The sequence below is a fragment of the Phyllostomus hastatus genome, unplaced genomic scaffold (assembly GCF_019186645.2).
Source record: "Phyllostomus hastatus isolate PE091 unplaced genomic scaffold, TTU_PhHast_1.1 phas_contig_432, whole genome shotgun sequence".
In the NCBI taxonomy this organism is placed as follows: Eukaryota; Metazoa; Chordata; class Mammalia; order Chiroptera; family Phyllostomidae; genus Phyllostomus; species Phyllostomus hastatus.
The window spans coordinates 414,565-434,047 of NW_025333880.1; the positions used below are offsets into that span (position 1 = coordinate 414,565).

The following is a 19,483-nucleotide window of genomic DNA, read 5'->3' on the forward strand; positions in this document are numbered from 1 at the left end:
TTATAATGTTTAATATTTTCTAAAAGAATCAGTGTACATGTAGTAGAGTTATAAGTAAATAGCTATAGATAATATAGCCATTAAAGAGAACTAAATATGAAAACAAAAGCAGTTAAGCAGCAATAAAATTAAAACCTACGTAAAACTAGCAGTGCAACAGACAAGCAGAAAGCAGCTTTACACTGAAAGTTACTTAAATATAGAAACAGCACCTTACAAAAAAGAAATTGAGAAATGTAAACTTGGTAGGTAGATTCAAGTATAAAAGTTACACCCTCAACTCTTGTTCCAGAATGAAAGGGTTTCACAAACCCTGGACAGTGCAGGGCACACACCCTCCTCAGTGCCAACTCAGAGCTGCGCTTTTGCAATGGGATCACCAGCAATGATTTTTTTCTTTTACTAAGTCACACGATGATAGACTCAAGATTGGCATTGCTGCGCCACTGCCCCAACACCTAGGTCTAGCTCAGCAGCTTCTCACTATCATCAGTCGCTCTGTAAGAAACAGGTTCATCATCCTGATGGAAACAACCATTGTATTCTGTTTATGTATCACACAGCCACATTACGTGGGTACTGACTACAAAAGAAACCTGTTCTTCATTGTCTATTGCTAAGTGTGGTCACAGAGACATAATATTCTCATTGACAGGGTCGCTTCCTAACACCCCTCAAGAACCGTGAATTCTCTAAGGTTTATGTGGTCATATCATTAACAGAATTTTTTTAAAAAGGTTAGGAAAGTGAAGAACATCTAGGGACAATGAAGAGAAAATTAGTTTGTGTTTCAGTCTAAATGCAGACCTGTCAAGTGAAAATATTCTCGGTAAAGTCTTAAGTCTGGCAAATTTAAATGTGTTATCCTGTGCAGATTTATATACCACGTGTCCTGAAAAGCATATATTCTGATTGGCTCCGATAGGAAACCCATCATATTAGTTCAAGGTAATCATTACCATGCAATTGTTGATGTCTGAACATCTTTATCTGTTTAACTCTAGAGAATATTGTAAAAAGGGGAAAATATCACCTTATAAACTTTAAAAGTTTAGTGTTAATTAAATTTTTATATAGTAGCAAATTTATTTAATCTGACTACCTATCTCAAGTTTCAAAAGATCTTGTGGGGGTAATAAGACTAATATTATTCCGTAGTTAATATAAAGCTACTTTACACAGACTCCTAGAGTCCCTTAAATTAATATTTTCATTCTTTCATATAACGTTTTATTGGGTCCAAAAATAAAAATAAAATAAAACCCTATACCAAGATTCCAAGTCTAAGATAGAAATATTTAAAAAGAGAAGGGAATAAAGACGGAGGGAAGGAAAGCAGGAAGGGAAGGAAGGAGAAAGCCATTTATTCTGAAGAGATGAGAGGGGGGTAACTACCAGTTAATCTATGCATACAAAGATCTAGTTTGGCTACTTACTGACGCCCTAACGTAATACGGTTTAACAAAGGAATACTGCCTAACAGTTTCCAGAGCTGCAGTCATACTAGAGAACAATAAACTCCTATATTCCCCATTCTCATCTTCTGAAGTACTCTGAAAAAAAAATTCTGGTTTGAATGTTCTTGGATACTGAATATAATGCATTCGTTTTCCTCTTACCCTTCCAAACTGAAGAAAAAAAATAAAAGAAATAATCACCTATTGTCCTATTATCAATTTCTATATTAACTCTTCAGAATTCTACCAAAAGGTCCTATCCAGATTCCAATTTTCCATGCAATTACTTTCCACCATCTGCATTTACTCAATAGACAGCAATTGTTAGAAGGCATCCATACCTGATACTCTAGCAGGGGCGTCCAACCCATGACCTGCAGGCTGCACATGGCCCAGGATGGCTGTGAATGTGGCCCAACACGAAGTCGTAAGTTTACTTAAAACACTGAGATATTTTTGTGATTACATCTCATTGTGATACATTGTGATCACAATGTATTAAATCTGTGGCCCAAGACAACTGTTCTTCTTCCAGTGTGGCCCAGAGATGCCAAAAGTTTGGACACCCCTTCTGAGTCTATAGTTACATTTAAATTAAAAAAACAAAACAAAACAAAAAAATGAAAACACAGGGGCTTGTAGTGAAGGGTAGTGAACTTGGTTGGATTATTTGTCCACTCAGGTATTTGAGAAGCAGCTATCAGGCTGCTGAAGTTGATCTGAGTCCTCACGCCCAGAGAGGGTTATTAGCACAGTTCATTATTGTGGTGTGTGCCATTCACAGTGATTTTGGTCTTGACATTCAGTCATAGTGCACATATTTACGCACATTATCACTAGGTTGTAAAGTAAGTGCAGGGCAAATTATAGGAAAAAAAATACAAACATTCAAGTCGTCATACCCTGAAAAACATGTTTTGCTGTAGTTGTAAACTTTTTGCACTAAATCCCATTTCAGGGACAAAATAAATAATACCATAGGATTCACAACTGAAGCTGTCTTCCTGAGGAAGCCTAAGGAAGCAGTAGCTTTTTTAAACTGCAGAAAGGAAGCGACTCTCACCACAGGTCTACTCAGGGCGAGTGGAGATACCATCAAGAATGCTCACCCTAGTTAAGTGCTAGGTAGGCCCTACCTTTGGGAAAACCACAAGGCTCCAGTAGCCTGTTCAGATCTACTTCCAGGGATAACATAATTCTTGAAGCAAAACCACAAGTCAGTCGGTGCTTTCACTGTGACATCAGGCACAGAGTCTGGATTCTAACTGGCATTAAACCACAATCAGTAACAATTACGCTGAGGAAAAGGATGATGATGGGAAGTTAACATTAGAACCAGTGGAGGAAAGGGAGGAAGGGGGCGCTGGTGTGCATTCTGCTGTCTGCTCCAGCGTTAGGACAAGGCTGGTGATGCAGGGAAACTCGGGTGGCTGGACGCCACCTGCACCTGGCAAAGTGTCAGGTTAGTCGGTCCCGCTGCTGGGTATTTCCAGTCTCCTCTGCGCGGAGCTTGTGTTTTGCAACTGTTTTTTTTCTCTTCTCCTAAGGACATGGTCTCCGAGGCTGCCAGGTGTCTTGAAGAACGTCTCACGATGTGTGTGTCGGATGCTCTTGGGGGTCACTGGAGCTGGTGACTACAAGAGAAAAAAAAAAGAGTAAATAAAAGCAGAAGCAAAGTCAAATTGTTCTTAGCCTCTGAACGGAGGCCCAGAACTGTGTCATTCTGATTCCTAGGCAGGTGTTCCCTCCTCTTTGCTTCTCTATCTCATTCATCCAATTCATCCCCTTCTCAACACTTATCATAACTGGAAATTAACTTATTTACTTTGTGTGCAGAAAGGCAGCCTAGCAAAGAGTTTACAAGTGTGGCACTAGGAGCCAGGTCTGGGCTCTGCCATAACAAGCTGTGTGACCTGGGGCACAAGACTTAACTGCTATGTCCCTCAGTGTCTTCGTTTACACAATAGGGATGACAAAAGTACTGACTTCAGAGGGTTGTAAAAATTGAACAATATAATATTTCTAAAGCATTTCAGAGCATGCTACACAGATAGTAAGTATATGTGTATTGGCTCTTTTTGTTTATTAATATTTACCCTCTTCTATTAAATTTTAAATATTTATCCCCTTAATATGCCTAAAAGGGCAGGGGCTATTATTCTGTTTACTGTAATATCCTCACTGCCAGGCACTCCTGGCACATAACTGGTGATCACAGAACATGTTATGTTATAATAGCCTTGTTTAAAAACTAACATGTTTATTTCAATGTCAAATATTTCTGGCCACAACATAACTCTTTGGGAGAGGAAGTAATCACTCTGAACAATGCTGGATGCATGATAGGAATTCAACAAATACTTACTGACTGAAGTACAAATGGAATTTTTTGGGGAAATATAGTAGTGATTAATTTATATTGATCATATATATTTACATATAATGTTTGCATATACTTCATGAGTGTGTGTATATACATGGGGAAACCCCCAAAACCCAGAATTTATTTATAAAATATTGTACATTTATTTATTATTTTTTTAATCATTGTTCAAGTACAGTTTTCTCCCTTTTACTCCCATTCCAGCCCACCCACCCAACGCTCCCCACTCCCCTCCCATTACCACCCTTCCCTTAGTTTTTGTCCATGTGTCCTTTAAATTTGTTTCTGTAAACCCTTCCCATTCTCCCCTGAAATACCCTCTTCTCTCCCCTTCTGGTCACTGTCAGCCTGTCCTTTATTTCAGTGTCTTTAACTATATTTTGCTTGTTTCTTTGTTTTGTTGTTTAGATTCCTGTTAAAAGTGAGATCATATGGTATTTGTCTTTCACTGCCTGGCTTATTTCGCTTAGCATAATGCTTTCCAGCTCCACCCAAGCTGTTGCAAAGGGTAGGAGCTCCTTCTTTCTTTCTGCTGTATAGAATTCCATTGTATAAATGTACCATAGTTTTTTGATCCATTCATTTACTGATGGGCATCTAGGTTGCTTCCAGCACTTAGCTATTGTAAATTGTGCTGCTATGAACATCGGGGTGCAAAGGTTCTTTTGTATTAGTGTTTTAAGGTTCTTAGGATAGAGTCCCAGCAGTGGAATTGCTGGGTCAAAAGGCAGATCCATTTTTAGTTTTCTGAGGAAATTCCATACTGTTTTCCAAAGTGGTTGCACCTGTTTGCATTCCCACCAACAGTGCACTAGGGTCCCCTTTTCTCCACAACCTCTCCAACACTTGTTGTTTGTTGCTTTGTTTATGATGGCCATTCTGACTGGTGTGAAGTGGTATCTCATTGTGGTTTTAATTTGCATCTCTCTGATAACTAGTGATATTGAACATCGTTTCATGTGTCTTTGGATCCTCTGTATGTCCTCCTTGGAGAAGTGTCTGTTCAAGTCCTTTGCCCATTTTTTAATTGGATTCCTTGTCTTCTTAGAGTGCAGTCGTGTAAGTTCTTTATATATTTTGGAGATTAAACCCTTGTCTGAGGTATCATTGGCAAATGTTTTCCCATACAGTTGGTTCTCTTTTTATTTTGATACTGTTTTCATTATCTGTGCAGAAGCTTTTTATTTTGATGAGGTCCCATTTGTTTATTCTTTCCTTCATGTCCCTTGCTCTAAAGGATGCCAGTAAAAAAGCTTCTGCATGAAAAATCTGAGATTTTCTTACCTACGTTCTCCTCTAGGACTTTAATGGTGTCCTGTTTTATATTTAAGTCTTTTATCCACCTTGAATTTATTTTTGTGTAAGGTGTAAGTTGGTGCTCTAATTTCATTTTTTTGCACGTAGCTGTCCAGTTCTCCCAACACCATTTGTTGAAGAGGTTATTTTTACTCCATTTTATGTTGCTGCCTCCTTTGTCAAATATTAGTTGACCATAGAGACTTGGGTTTATTTCTGGGCTCTCTGTTCTGTTCCATTGGTCCATGTGCCTGTTTTTATGCCAGTACCAGGCTGTTTTGATTACAGTGGCCTTGTAGTATAGTTTAGTGTCAGGTATTGTGATTCCTCCTACTTTACTCTTCCTTCTTAAAATTGCAGCAGCTATTCGGGGTCGTTCATGACTTCATATAAATTGTTGAAGTGTCTGTTCTATGTCTGTGAAATATGCCATTGGTACTTTAACAGGAATTGCATTGAATGTGTAAATTGCTTTGGGTAGTATGGACGTTTTGATGATATTAATTCTTCCAATCCATGAACACGGTATATGTTTCCATTTGTTTGTGTGTTCCTTGATTTCTTTCCTCAGTGTTATGTAGTTTTCTGAGTACAGGTCTTTTACCTCTTTGGTTAGGTTTATTCCTAGATATTTTATTTTTCTTTTTGCTATTTCAAATGGGATTTTTTCCTTGATCTCTGCTTCTGCTGTTTCATTGTTGGTGTACAGAAATGCCTTTGATTTTTGGATATTGACTTTGTATCCCACTGTTTTGCCAAATTCATTTATTAGGTCAAGCAATTTTTTGGTGGAGTCTATAGGATTTTCTATGTATACTATCATGTCATCTGCAAACAGTGACAGTTTTGTTTCCTCCTTTCTGATTTGTATGCCTTTTATTTCTTTTTCTTGTCTGATTGCTGTGGCTAAAACTTCCAGTACTATATTGAATAGAAGTGGTGAAAGTGGACAGCCTTGTCTTGTTCCTGATCTTAGTGGGAAAGATTTTAATTTTTGCCCATTGAGTATGATGTTGGCTGCAGGTCTCTCATATATAGCCTTTATTATGTTGAGGAATGCTCCCTCTATTTCCAGTTTGCTGAGTGTTTTTTATCATAAATGGGTGCTGTACCTTATCAAATGCTTTTTCTGCATCTATTGATATGATCATGTGGTTTTTGTCTTTGCTTTTGTTTATGTGATGTAATACATTTACTGATTTGCGAATGTTGTACCATCCTTGCATCCCTGGGATGAATCCCACTTGGTCATGGTGTATGATCTTTCTAATGTATTGTTGGATGTGATTTGCCAGTATTTTGTTGAGGATTTTAGCGTCAATGTTCATCAGCGATATTGGCCTGAAGTTTTCTTTCTTTGTTGTGTCTTTATCTGGTTTTGGAATTAGGATGATGTTGGCCTCATAAAAAGAGTTTGGGAGTCTTCCACCTTTTTGGATGTTTTGGAATAGTCTGTGAAGGACAGGGGTTAGCTCTTCCTTAAATGCTTTGTAGAATTCTCCTGTGAAACCATCTGGTCCAGGGCTTTTGTGTGTTTTTGAGTTTTTTGATGACTGCTTCAATTTCTTTTGCTGTTATTGGTTTGTTCAGGCTTTCTGCTTCTTTTTCATTGAGTTTTGGAAGATTATATTTTTCTAGAGATTTGTCCATTTCACCTAGGTTTTCAAATTTGTTGGCATACAGTTCTTCGTAGTAATTTCTTATAATCCTTTGTATCTCTGTGGTATCTGTTGTAATCTCTCCTCTTTCATTTCTGATTGGGTTTATTTGGGTCTTCTCTCTTTTTTTCTTGATGAGTCTGCTTAAAGGCTTGCCAATTTTGTTTATCTTTTCAAAAAACCAGCTGTTGATTCATTGATCCTTTGAATTGTGCTTTTAGTCTCTATGTCATTTAATTCTACTCTGATCTTGGTTATTTCCTTCCTTCTGATTGCTCTGGGCTGTCTTTGTTGTTGTTCCTCGAGTTCTTGTAGACATAGGGTTAGGTTGTTTGTTTGAAAAATTTCTATCTTTTTTAGGTAAGCCTGTCTTGCTATGAACTTCCCTCTCAAGACTGCCTTGGCTGTGTCCCATCAGTTTTGGGTTGTTGTGAATTCATTTTCATTTGTTTCCAGAAACCTTTTGATTTCTTCCCTAATTTCATTCTTGACCCATTCATTGTTTAATAGCATGCTATTCAATCTCCATGATTTTGAATGTTTTGGGTTTTTTTTCCTTGGGGTTGGTTTCTAGCTTCAGGTCTCTTATATATAGCCTTTATTATGTTGAGGAATGCTCCCTCTATTCCCAGTTTGCTGAGTGTTTTTTATCATAAATGGGTGCTGTACCTTATCAAATACTTTTTCTGCATCTATTGATATGATCATGTGGTTTTTGTCTTTGCTTTTGTTTATGTGATGTTTTGTGTATGTGATGATCCCTTGTGATCCGAGAAAATGTTTGGTATGATTTCAATTTTCTTGAAATTGTTGAGACTTGTTTTGTGTCCTATCATGTGGTCAATCTTTGAAAATGTTTCGTGTACATTTGAAAAGAATGTGTATTTAGCTTCTTTTGGGTGGAGGGTTCTGTATATATCAGTAAAGCCCATTTCATCTAGGGTATTGTTCAATGTCACAATATCTTTGTTGATATTTTGTTTGGAAGATCTGTCCATTTTTGATAGTGAGGTCTTAAAATCCCCCACAATAATTGTGTTGCTGTCCATATCTTTCTTGAAGTCCTCTAAGATTTTCTTTTATGTATTTGGGTGCTCCTATGTTGGGTGCATATATATTTACAATGTTTATGTCTTCTTGGTGGATTCTTCCCTTGAGTATTATGAAATGACCTTCTGGGTATCTCTTTATGGTCCTTTTTTGGAAGTGTATTTTGTCTGATATGAGTATTGCTACCCCAGCTTTTTTTTCCTGTCCATTTGCTTGGAAAATTTGTTTCCAGCCCTTCACTTTCAGCCTGTGCAGGTCTTTTATCCTGAGGTGGGTCTCTTGTAGGCAGCATATGTGTGGGTCATGTTTTCTTATCCATTCAGCTATTCTATGTCTTTTGCTTGGAGCATTTAATCCATTTACATTTAAGGTTATTATTGATAGGTACTTATTCATTGCCATTTATGTACGTGTGTTCCTCTCTCTCTCTCTCTCTCTTTTCCTTCCTTTCCTTAAAGCAGTCCCTTTAGCATCTCTTGCAGAGCTGGTTTGGTGGAGGTGTATTCTTTTAGACTTCTTTTGTCTGGGAAGCTTCTTATTTGGCCTTCTATCTTGATTGAGAGCCTTGTTGGGTAAAGTAGCCTTGGTTGCAGACCTCTGGTTCTCATTACTTGGAATATTTCTTGCCATTCTCTTCTGGCTTGGAGAGTTTGCACTGAGAAGTCAGCTGTTAGCCTTATTGGGGCTCCCTTGTATGTTACTTCCTGTTTTTCCCTTGCTGCCTTTAAGATTCTCTTTGTCTTGAAATTTTGCCATTTTAATTATGATGTGTCTTGAGGTGGGCCTCTTTGGGTTCTTCTTGATTGGGACTCTCTGTGTTTCCTGGATTTGTGTGACTTTTTCTCTCATCAAATTAGGGAAGTTTTCCATCATTACTTTTTCAAATAGGTTTTCTATCCCTTGCTCTTCTTCTTCTCCTTCTGGTAGCCCTATTATATGGATATTATTACGTTTCATATTGTCTTGCATTTCTCTTAATCCCTCTTCATTCTTTCTGAGCCTCTTTTCCTTTTCTTGCTCTTTTTGGGTGTTTTTTTCTACTTTGTCCTCCAATTTGCTAATCTGGTCTTCCGCTTCCTCGATCCTGCTTTTCATTCCTTCTGCTGTGTTCTTCAGTTCAGAAATTGTATTCTTCATTTCCTTTTGGCCCTTGTTGATAGTTTCTGTGTCCTTTTTCATGCTGATATAGTTTGCAGTGAGATCGTTGTAGCTTCCTTCTAGTTTCTGGTACCTCATTGTGAGTTCATTGAGCTTCCTGATAATCCTGTTTTGAACTCAATATCTGATAGTTGAGTTGCCTCTATTTCATTTAGCATTCTTTCTGAGGCTTCCTCATTTCCCTTCATTGGGGATTGTTTGTTTGTTTTCTCATTGTTCATAAGACTCTTCTTTTTAGCCTCTGTTTCTTAAGTTTATCTGTTCTGGTTCCCTGTGATTATGGTGTGAACTTCTGTGGTAGATAGAATACCTGTGAGATTCAGTGGTGCACTCTCCTTCATGTATCCTGGTGTTCACAGCTTCCCGCCACTCTTTTTTGTGATCAGTTGGAGCAGTAAGGCAAAATGGTTTAAGACAGCAAGACAGTATTCTATGATATTTACAGTAGCAGCCAGTAGAGAAGAGATGGGAGATCCTTTTATTCTTACATTTAAACCTCAGTCACATTCAAAGTACTCTCCATTTGATGCAATATACCTATTGGGAGACTTTGTTTCCACTGCTCAAAACAGTTTTTGAACGGATCAATTTTGATGCCTATTATTAGTGCTTTTGCTGTTTTTTGTTTCACCTCTTCCGCATTGGCCAAACATTTCCATTTGAGGACTTTTTTCATCCAGAGAAACAAAAAAAGTTGCTTGGGGAGAGATCAGGTGAACAGGGAGGGTGGGACATGGGGGTCATGACGTTTTTGGTCAAAAACTCCTTAATACTCAGTGCAGTGTAGGCACGTGCACTAGTAAATCACCCATCATGAAATGTACAAACACACTGAAAGAGTTTTCAAAACAATTCACTGAGGCCAAACACAACCTCTCACAACAATGCCAGCTGGCACACTGATACAGATGGGTTCCTAAAACACTCTCCTAGTAAGGGAAGCCTGTACTACAAGGGGCCTACCCACCAGAAGATAATTTCTGTTTTTGTTTGGTCCCCCCTCATATATGTGCATATATATATATACCCATTGCCTTCTAAACATTGCATTTTAAGAAATGACATGCTAAAAATCTGTGTGTCAGAATCAAGACTTTCAATTTCCCTTGTTGAACCTAATGAAATGAAAGCTTGGAGAATCTGAATATTCAGCATTCATCTAAAATTTACCTGAACTAAGTCTAAAATAAATCCAAGTTTAAAAAAGTAAAATATATTTTTGTCTTTAAAGCACAGATCTCTTGCCTTCAGCCTTTGTGCTCTGCAGGGCAAGCAGATAACTCAGGGTCTATAACAAAAGCTGGCAGAGCCTGACCTAGAGCCTCTGCTCTGCAGTCAGGTGACTACAACCAACACTAACTAAATGCAGGCACACCTGTCACAGTGTGATGAATCTTCTGATGCCAAAGTGAAATGAAACCTTAGGACTCACCTGCTGCAACTTTACCACAGAGCCTGGGGGTCCCTCATGAACTGGGGATTCAGGCTGGATGACATTGTGTGATCTGGACATCACTGGACTCTGGTTAAGTAAGTGAGGACCCTGAAACTGAGGGTCTGCAGAAAGGAGTGTCGAGGATTTTGGATTAACCATGGCTGCAGGGCCGATGAGAAGATGAGGCGTTGATCCGAGGCCTGGCAAGCCGAAATTCACAGGTCCGGGTTGTGGGAGAGTGCCAGGAGCTGAGGAGACTGGCCTGGCCATCGTGGGAGAGTAGAGAACAGGGAATGGGCCCAGTGTCGAAGGCGGTAAGACCATGCAAGGGACACTGAGGGGTGGCTGCGAACCTGAAGCTGGTCCCGTAGCATGAGGGGTCTGACTGCCTGGTAAGAGCACACCAAGACCATTTAATCCTGAAACGGAAGGAGAACAGGCGAAAGTCAGCACCTCATGCAGACGGCATTCAATCCCACATTCCCCGTGGCCCTGGCAGAGGGCCGCCCACAGCCAATCAACCCCACCCGAGCGGGTGGGCTCCTCTTCCCTGCTCTCCTAGCCGTACACCGCTTCTTCCCAGCAGCGGCTCCGAATGAAACCTCACATATTCCCGTGTGGGAATGTGGTGGATGCCTGTGTCTCCTGAGAGGGTTTCAAAGGTGAACTCCACTGCATCCAAATTGAGAAGGAAAGCTAACTTGAATGGGAAAAATGTATCTTTACTACTACAAACTTCTAGCCAAAATTTGTATTTCCCTCAGTTGACATCATAGGCAACAAATCACAACAGTTTTAAGAGCACCTTGACCTTGTCACGAGGAAAAAGCACAGATATATTCACAGAACATTACAGCTATGGCAGAATTCTGAATAGGCTGTTAAGCTCATTACAACTTTGAAATTATGAGAGTACTGGATTCTCTGTCACATCTTTTGTTACTATAATAGAACAAGTATTTTTCTAACTGTATTTCAATACAATTGGCTTCCTTTGCAATCCCCATGTTCTGTGCACTTGGGAACATGCTGAGAGGGAACCGTGGGCTGCACTACGGTGGTCCAGAGAAGGCTACAGTCCCTGTCATTCATTCAGCAGGGCTCTGTCTGTTCTTTGTTCCATGGATCTGTAACACTGAGTATCAGGCTTAGATTAAACTTAAAAAAAAAAAACACTGCTAAAGGAATACAGAATATATTCTAGATGAGTGAATGATAGCCAATAACCTACCTCTCTGCATCAAGAGTAACTGAAGTACACTGTGTGTATCTTAAAATTTAAATTTACATTATATCTCAGCTTTATTTCAAAATAGTAACATTTACTGAGTCTTACCAAGTGCCAGGCATTAGTATTCTAAATGCTTTAGATGTAGTCTTATTAAATTTAATTTAGTTTTCACACCCTGCGGTCCCACGAAGCAGGTTATTATTATTGCCACTTTACCAATGAGAATGGCTGAACAAATGTCTTAAGTTCACACAGAGAAAACGTGGTTTTAATGCCCCACCCCTGCCCTCCAGCCCTGGGATACCGAGATCGGCGCAGCGGGCGCACACAGTGGCCGACTGGTTCCTACTGTCAGTCTGAACCAACACCAGGCTCAGCTGAATTATAAGGGTTGAAGCATCTTTTGACTTTGTTGTATTTTATAGCAAATCAAGTTTAATGCATTTTTTTAAAAAAAAATATCACCCGCATTAATTATTTCCCATTATTCTTGAAGTTGGAAACATGCAAGCAGCCTCTCCCTTCATCCCACCAAGAGGAAACAAGAGGGCTGAGAATGCAGTGACTCGGGCCGCAGATAGCAGCTCAGTGAAGAGCGGCTTTGGTCAGGTGACATGGACAAAGACTTAAACATCCAGTGCGACCACCCCGAAGGAATGTGAGACACGGCAGCATCCTTACCAGCTGGCGACTGCAGATACAGACACTGCAGCACAGAGGGCTCTTTGGGGCCTTCGTTTTCTTTGGACGCCTTTTCAACCTCTGCGTTTCTTGAAAGATTTCCCCACTCAGAAGAAACGAAGCTATATGGTGTAGTGTTTTCCCAAACTTCCTTTGCTGCAGGCATTTGGCTGTTCAAGTGCATGTCTTCGAGGGGCACAGGCTCCCTATTGTCCAGCGTCTTGGGAGAGGCCAAGTCTGTGGAGTCTGGGGGTTTCTAAGCACAACCAAACCAGGAACAGAAAAGCAAATCAAAATCCTAGTAGTGGACTTTAATAACAGCTTTACCAATACAGCTAACATATAAACAAAAGGGCCAAACACAGCTGTGAACCACAGTGATTTGTGTATGTCAGTTGTCGCAGTCACATTTATAGGAGTGCTCTGAAAATCAATGCCATGTCTCAAGCATAGAAATGACAGAGATTTAATGATGCAAAACTGGCCATGGTGTTCAGACTGTGAAATAAATTTCTGAGCTGCTGACCCAGAAAGGGTGTTGAGACCAGTCTTTTAGGGGTCTGATAAGAATTGCGGAGAAGCCTGAAGCAGCTGTCTTGGTTATCTAAGGCGGGGGTCCCCAACCCCTGGGCCACTATCTGGTTCTGCTCCATGGTCTGTTAGGAATCCAGATGCACAGCAGGAGGCGAGCGGCAGGTGAGTCAGCCAAGTTTCATCTGTATTTACAGCTGCTCCCCACCGCTTATCTTACTTCCTGAGCTCCACCTCCTGTCAGATCAGTGGCAGCATCAGATTCTCATAGGAGCATGAACCCTACTGTGAACTGTGCATGCAAGGGGTATAAGGTGCTCACTCCTTATGAGAATCTAATGCATGGTGAGCTGAGGTGGGGCTGAGGCAGAGATGCCAGCACTGGGGAGCTGCTGCAAATACAGATTATCATGAGCAGAGAGGTGTGACTGCACAGAGACCATGATAAATCAGTTGTTTGCAGACTCATATCAAAACCTTATCAATTAGTGGCAAGGGACAATTAAGCTGCACCTAGTGGTAGGCTATACAGTCATCCTCCCCATACCCCCCGGTCTGTGGAAAAATTGCCTTCCACAAAACCAGTCACTGTGCCCAGTCCCTGGTGCCAAAAAGGTTGGAGACCGCTGATCTAAGGCATCTACCAGTCAGCCTTTCACTTCTGTTCTGTAACCCAAGCTATATACAAACTTAGGAAACTCACTTGGGCAAGAGAAAGGAATAGAGGAAAAAGGGTCTCAACGAATGAACTGATTTCCACGAAGGGTGCCTAGCTGACCCACTGTAAACCACTGTAATGACAGCACTTCTGCTTTCACAGTTTCACTGGTCATGTCTCATTAACCTCTGAGTGGCTACTGTGTGGTAGATGCAGACAGCTCATATTTTTGTTCTTTTCATTTTCTGGCTAAGGAAGCGGGATCTCTGAGCAGAGATGATAACTGACTAAGCACAGACTCAGAAAGTCAAACAGCATCCACGCTCCTGACTATGGAACTCAGATGCACTCTGGATTATTTCAGTCATCTCAATGTATCTACAACAAAAGTACATCAAACAGACTGGGAGGAAATATACAAATGTGTTAACAGTGATTGCTTCTATGTGGTAGCATTATGGTAGGTTTTTTTTCCTTTAAAGTTTTTTATCATTTTATATAAAATATTACTTTTATAAAAATCACTTTTCTTACAGTACTACTTTATTACAAGATTTTTTTTGAAAACTAGTTCAGGGCTTAATTTTATAAGTGATACATAAAATACCTCATATTCCAGGCTCAATAGCTTATTAGTATGTGTTTCCTTATTAGGAGGAAGCTCTTGGTTGACAGGAGGACACTAAACATGTCCACCCGAACTCCCTTACCTTGGGCATGACCAGAGAGAGAGGGCCGGCTTCATCGTCGTCCGTATTCTGTCTTTTAGTGGTTGGCTCTCCATCCTCCTGAGGCTGCCTGTCCTCACCGAGGCGCTTCTGTGTTGTGGGTGTAGATGACAGCTCGGCTGCTGCTGAGACATCTGAGCTACTGCAGCTCCTCTCCAACCCTGACACTGGAGATGGCGCCCCCTGCAGGCTCCCATACAGCATGAACAGAGAGGTCGAGGGCACGTATAGCAAGGGCTGGCCTGCCAGTAGGGCTGGCTTCAGGCCCTCCATGTCTGAGGATGCAGAAGTGGGTGAAACACCCACTTGTCCATTCAGACCATTGTGTATGGAGAAGGTCTGCAAGTCTGTTTGAGGCACAGAAAATACCTGGTGGGCTAAAGGATTAACATAGTATTCTGGGTCTACAGAGTGGATAGGGAATGGAGCAGGGGGGTCCAGGCTACTTGATGGAGGCATCACTTTCTTACTGTCAAAGGCTTTCCTCCTGTTAAAAAAAGGAACACGAATGCAGCCACCGAGTTACCGTAAAGTGTATTCCCTGAGTACACATTAGCTAACCTAATTGCAGAGGCAGGTGACCAGGTATAACCAGGATGAACAGTTAGGGATGGGGGAGCTGATGTGGGAGTCATTCTGGGAGGATCTCAGTTTTGAGTTAATACAGCTCCTCACCTGCCTCTTTCACAACAGCTATTAGTTACCCAGCACGTACCCCTTCCCAGGTACATAGATCCTATAGTAATTAGAATAATATAACTTACATAATTATTATAATATTGATAGCCACCGTCATTCCCCCCATTTACTAGGGAGCAAAACTGAGGTTCAAAGGCTAAGCAACCTGCTGAAGGTCACCCACCCACTCGGCCTCACTCAGTCACGGTGAGAGATCCTGGGTGCACCAGAGACAGGACCAGATGGATGATCTAAAGGACACATTTTGTTTGTCTCACAACCACTGTGAGATAAATAAAGTGGCAGTGAGTGGGAAGATAGACTTATCTACACAATTACTATTTTCTGTCATTCTCGTCCCATTCTGCTCAGTATTACTATAGAATGTTTAGTTAATGCATTCAGAATTAAGGTCCATAAGTATGAGAGATTATAAACAATGTCTGGCCTTTTATATAAAAAAGATTCCACGCAATTAAAAAAGTGTTTCTGTGTTCAGGACAGTTTTGGAAACAGAAGAGGAAAACCCTTTAACGACCCTTTAGGAACTAGTCAACAGAGGACAGGGATTTCTCGCACCCTTTGTGATGGAACTGCTGAGGCCTGTATTGCTCACAGTCTCACTGTCCACTGCGCTGCTAGGAATGAGATGGAGCACACTGGGCCGCAGTGATGAGTCAACCTCTCCAACCACAGTCCCCTCCGAATGAGTAATCGCTGTTATCCAGCTCTGTGAAACTCAGTGTGTCCACACCGAGTGTGTCACCTGCCATCCTACCTCCAGCCATCCACTTCCAGCACCATCGTCACCACCTGAGACCCAGGTGCTCCTCATGATGCCCCATCCTACTCCTACTGTGATAGGTCTTGCTGACTCACTGTCTTACACTAATTTCCATCTCCGGCGACCTGGCTCCGGCCTGCACTACAGACCAGAATGACTGCAAATGCTCTACTATCTTCTTTGGACGAATCATTATCGCTAATCGGCTTACTGCCCCCCTACTTCCTGGCCCTGGCTCAGACAGAACTGTTCCTTCCCATATCTGCCATTAAAAATGTCTTTTTCCTTCTTTAGCATTTACTCTGCTTCCTCTGATAATGTGATTTCTGTAAAATGGGGATCGTAGTACCAACCTCGAAAGACTGTTTTTATGATTAGATGAGTTAACACACATAAAACTTTTAGAACAGTACCTGGTAGCGCAGGTAGCGCAGGTCACCGTGATGACCGAGTGGCTCATGGGACTGTGATGCATTATTTTCCAGTGTCACGCCAGGAGTGGTTTGTCTTTTCTCAGCATATTTGTTTTTTTTAAAGTTTTTCCCCTATAAGATTTTATAACTTAGGGGACACATTTTTTTTTGTACTTTGTGGCGCTGTTGCTACATTGTGCTGCAGTGTTTTGCACAAAGGAAAGACTTAATAAACAAAAATTTTATTTAAAATTTTTAATAAACAAATGGCTGACTTGTGAGCAAGATTGCTAAAATTTACCTTTTAATGGGTGGCATTTCAATTTAGTCAAAGTTAACACTCAGAAGTAGAAAGGAACACACCCAAAGTTTTTAAAAGACTACTTACTGTGAACTGTCTTCTATTTTCTGTTGGTAAACAGCTGCCAGACTTCCAATTTCTAAGGAGAAGCTGCCTGATCCTATGAAGGAAAATGAAGGTCTAAAATATAGCAAGAGACTTACACGTAACAATTACATACATCAGGGCTCCTTATTCACAGCTCAGGGATTGTAAGACTATCTCAAATCCATTCTGGTTTTGATTCAAGGAGAAATTTTTAGAAGTTAGCTGTTAATGGTAAATTCAGGTCTTATCATGAATTAGTAACAGAAAAACATAACAAGTGTTGCTTTGTAAGCTGGATGAATTTTTGAGATGCATCAAATGGGCCAACTGTGGCAAGCTAATTGATCATCGAGGCTGACTAGGATCAATTTCAGGGAATGGAGCCATGTTCATACCCTGTGAAGTCACAGACTCTTCTACCCCCAACAACTATTTCACTTCAGGGAAGTGAAAAAAAACAGGCAGGGCCTAGAGACTAGAGAGTCAGCTCAATTTAAAGTGCCAGAGCACAGTGGCGGCTGCAATCCCATGGGACCGACAGTTCCATGGACTAGTGAAGGCAGATACCTTGTTCTTCTCTGGAAGGGCTGCTGGGTTCTGAGCTCACTCTCCTGCGAATCCTCTCAGTAGCCTGCACAGTGTTGAAAGAACTATGTCGAGCCAGCTTCTGTTTTGCACAGACTTGAATCTGGCTATATGTTTCTCTCTTCATTTCTGGTAAGACAGATGTGGAAACATCCACTAGTTCTTCATCTAAATAAATGAGAGATTTGGTAGTGTTGTTATACAGGATAATTATTCAGGATAATTTTACCCTTTTTAAGATATGGCTTTGAGAGCCTATAATTGTAATGGAACTACCCTATAAATTAAAAACTAATATACTCAAAGGAATTTTATGAGCCTTGTCTCAAACCCCAATTTCTTTTGATGTAGAATTTTAAGTTAGTGGATGATTATAAAGTGAGACTGAATCTATATATATTGTAAAATTATCTAAACTACAACAAAAGTAGAGCAAGAAGTTCTTTGCCTCAAATTAAAATGGACCTGACATTTCCGATATTTTCTCTGGGCAGAGAGTATCAAAGAAAAACCCAGCTATACTGAGCCCAACATGTGAATTTTGAGATTTTAACATTAGTTGAAATCAGCTTCTCAAGCCATATCTCTAGGGCAATGAATATAAGAATTTCTATTTTTATTGCTTTATTATTTCTTTCTTATGCAGTAGGAGGCTCTGTTACTAACTGACCGTAGAAATAAGGTCAGCAGAAACCTCACGGCTGAAATGCTGCAGAACGGGTTAAGGATAATAAAAGGCTGGGCCTTCGAGGCCCATTTTATGCTTGAGAGAGTCTATATGAAGCCAGGACAGAATTTCTACATAGAACCAGACCAATATTTCTATACAGAAGTAGTCCCTGTTGCTCAGACAGTTATCCCTACCCTGTTCATCTGTGCTATTTTTTTAAGCTCAAACCATGCATATTTTAATGACTGATTAAGTAAAATGAAAGGTCCAGTTACACTTACATTCTCTAAAACACACAAAAATAGAAAAATAAAATCACCTTTATGGTTTTCTATTTCTTCTAACAAAAACCCAATAAATGTGATTTTCAGAAAATCAGAAATTGCAGAATCAAAAAGGAGAAAATGGGTCAAGATAGTAATAGGACTCAGAGTCCTCCTCCTTCCGGAAACAAAACATTGGAGCAATGGCTCTCCAGACATTGAACAGCAGGACGTGAAAGACAATGATCCCTCAGAGACAGGAACCAAGTGAGGTGAGCTCTGTGACTGCCTCAGTTTCCTGCCTGGAGAGAGTTTCCAGGCTGCAGTGCATCAACGGGGACCTAGAGAGAGCCTGGAAGTCTCCTCAAGTTGAGAATGGAGCTGGGAAGCTAGGAAAGCCAAGGCAGCTAGAGCTCATTTGGCAAATATTGGAGAGGAGAGCCACAGAGAAAGAGGGTGCTGAAGACGGCAGCAGGTGCCCCTCAAGGGTTCAGTGGAGCACTCACAAAGGCCAGAAAACGGCCCCAAGCCCCGGGAGAAAGAACCACTCCAAAGGAGCTGAGGGACTAGTGTCTGCAGCTCATACAAGGCTGGGAATTGCTTGTTGCCAATAGCCAAAGTGGAAAACCTCATAATTCATGGGTCACTGGTTAGAATATTAAAAAGTGTGTTGTTTTGATGGTGGGGACAATGACCTTATCACTAAATGCTGTTGGGATCCTGCCCACCAAAGCTTAAGAGCAAGACCTGAAAGGATCACTGTTCAAGTAGCTTCACTGTATCCCAGAACAAAGCTGAAGGACATTTTTAAACACACAGAACTATTTAGCACTTAACAATATATATAATTCTCAGTGTCTGGCACGTAATTAAAAATTACCAGGTACACAAAGAAGCCAGGAAATATAACCCACAGTGATGATAAAAAAATGAATTAAAATGAACTGAAAGGTGAAACAGATGATAGAATTAGTAAACAAGCACAAGAAAACAGCTACTATAAATGTATGCCATAGATTCAAGAAGTTGGAGGAAGGACTGAACAGGTTACGTAAAGGAGAGACTGCACGTTGAAAATATGAAGGCCCGAGCCAAACTTCAAGTGATGAAGGTGACACTGTCGGAGACGGAAATAACTGAGTGGTTTTAATGGCAGATTACATGTTGCAGGAAAAAGAGTGAACTTGAAGACACAGCAAAAGAAACCATCCAAAGTGAAACACAGGGAGAAAAGAGAGGGAAATAAGTGAACAAAACATCAGTGAACAGTGGGACAACTTCAAGTGGCCAAATATAAGCATAACCAGGGACTCCAAAGGACAGGAGAGGAGGGGCCAAAAAATATTCAAAGGAATTGTGGGACGCAGATAATGAGGGGAATTTATAGCACTAAATAGCTTTTAGAAAGGAAACAAGGCCTTTAATTAATGACCTCC

The 19,483-nt window shown here is 40.6% G+C and overlaps 1 protein-coding gene across 2 annotated transcripts in view; it reads right to left on the minus strand.

Moving 5' to 3' along the window:
- The window catches only part of E2F7 (E2F transcription factor 7), a 42,608-nt gene continuing 23,125 nt past the window's right edge, over positions 1-19,483 (minus strand). For both annotated transcript variants that reach the window (XM_045844982.1, XM_045844981.1), the window contains 6 exons: positions 17,097-17,282; positions 16,530-16,602; positions 14,249-14,753; positions 12,350-12,605; positions 10,435-10,856; positions 1-3,091 (listed from right to left, as the gene is read on the minus strand). In XM_045844982.1, coding sequence (XP_045700938.1) covers positions 2,921-3,091; positions 10,435-10,856; positions 12,350-12,605; positions 14,249-14,753; positions 16,530-16,602; positions 17,097-17,282 — 1,613 coding nt within the window. In that variant the 3' untranslated portion in view covers positions 1-2,920. The remainder of the gene's footprint in view (positions 3,092-10,434; positions 10,857-12,349; positions 12,606-14,248; positions 14,754-16,529; positions 16,603-17,096; positions 17,283-19,483) is intronic.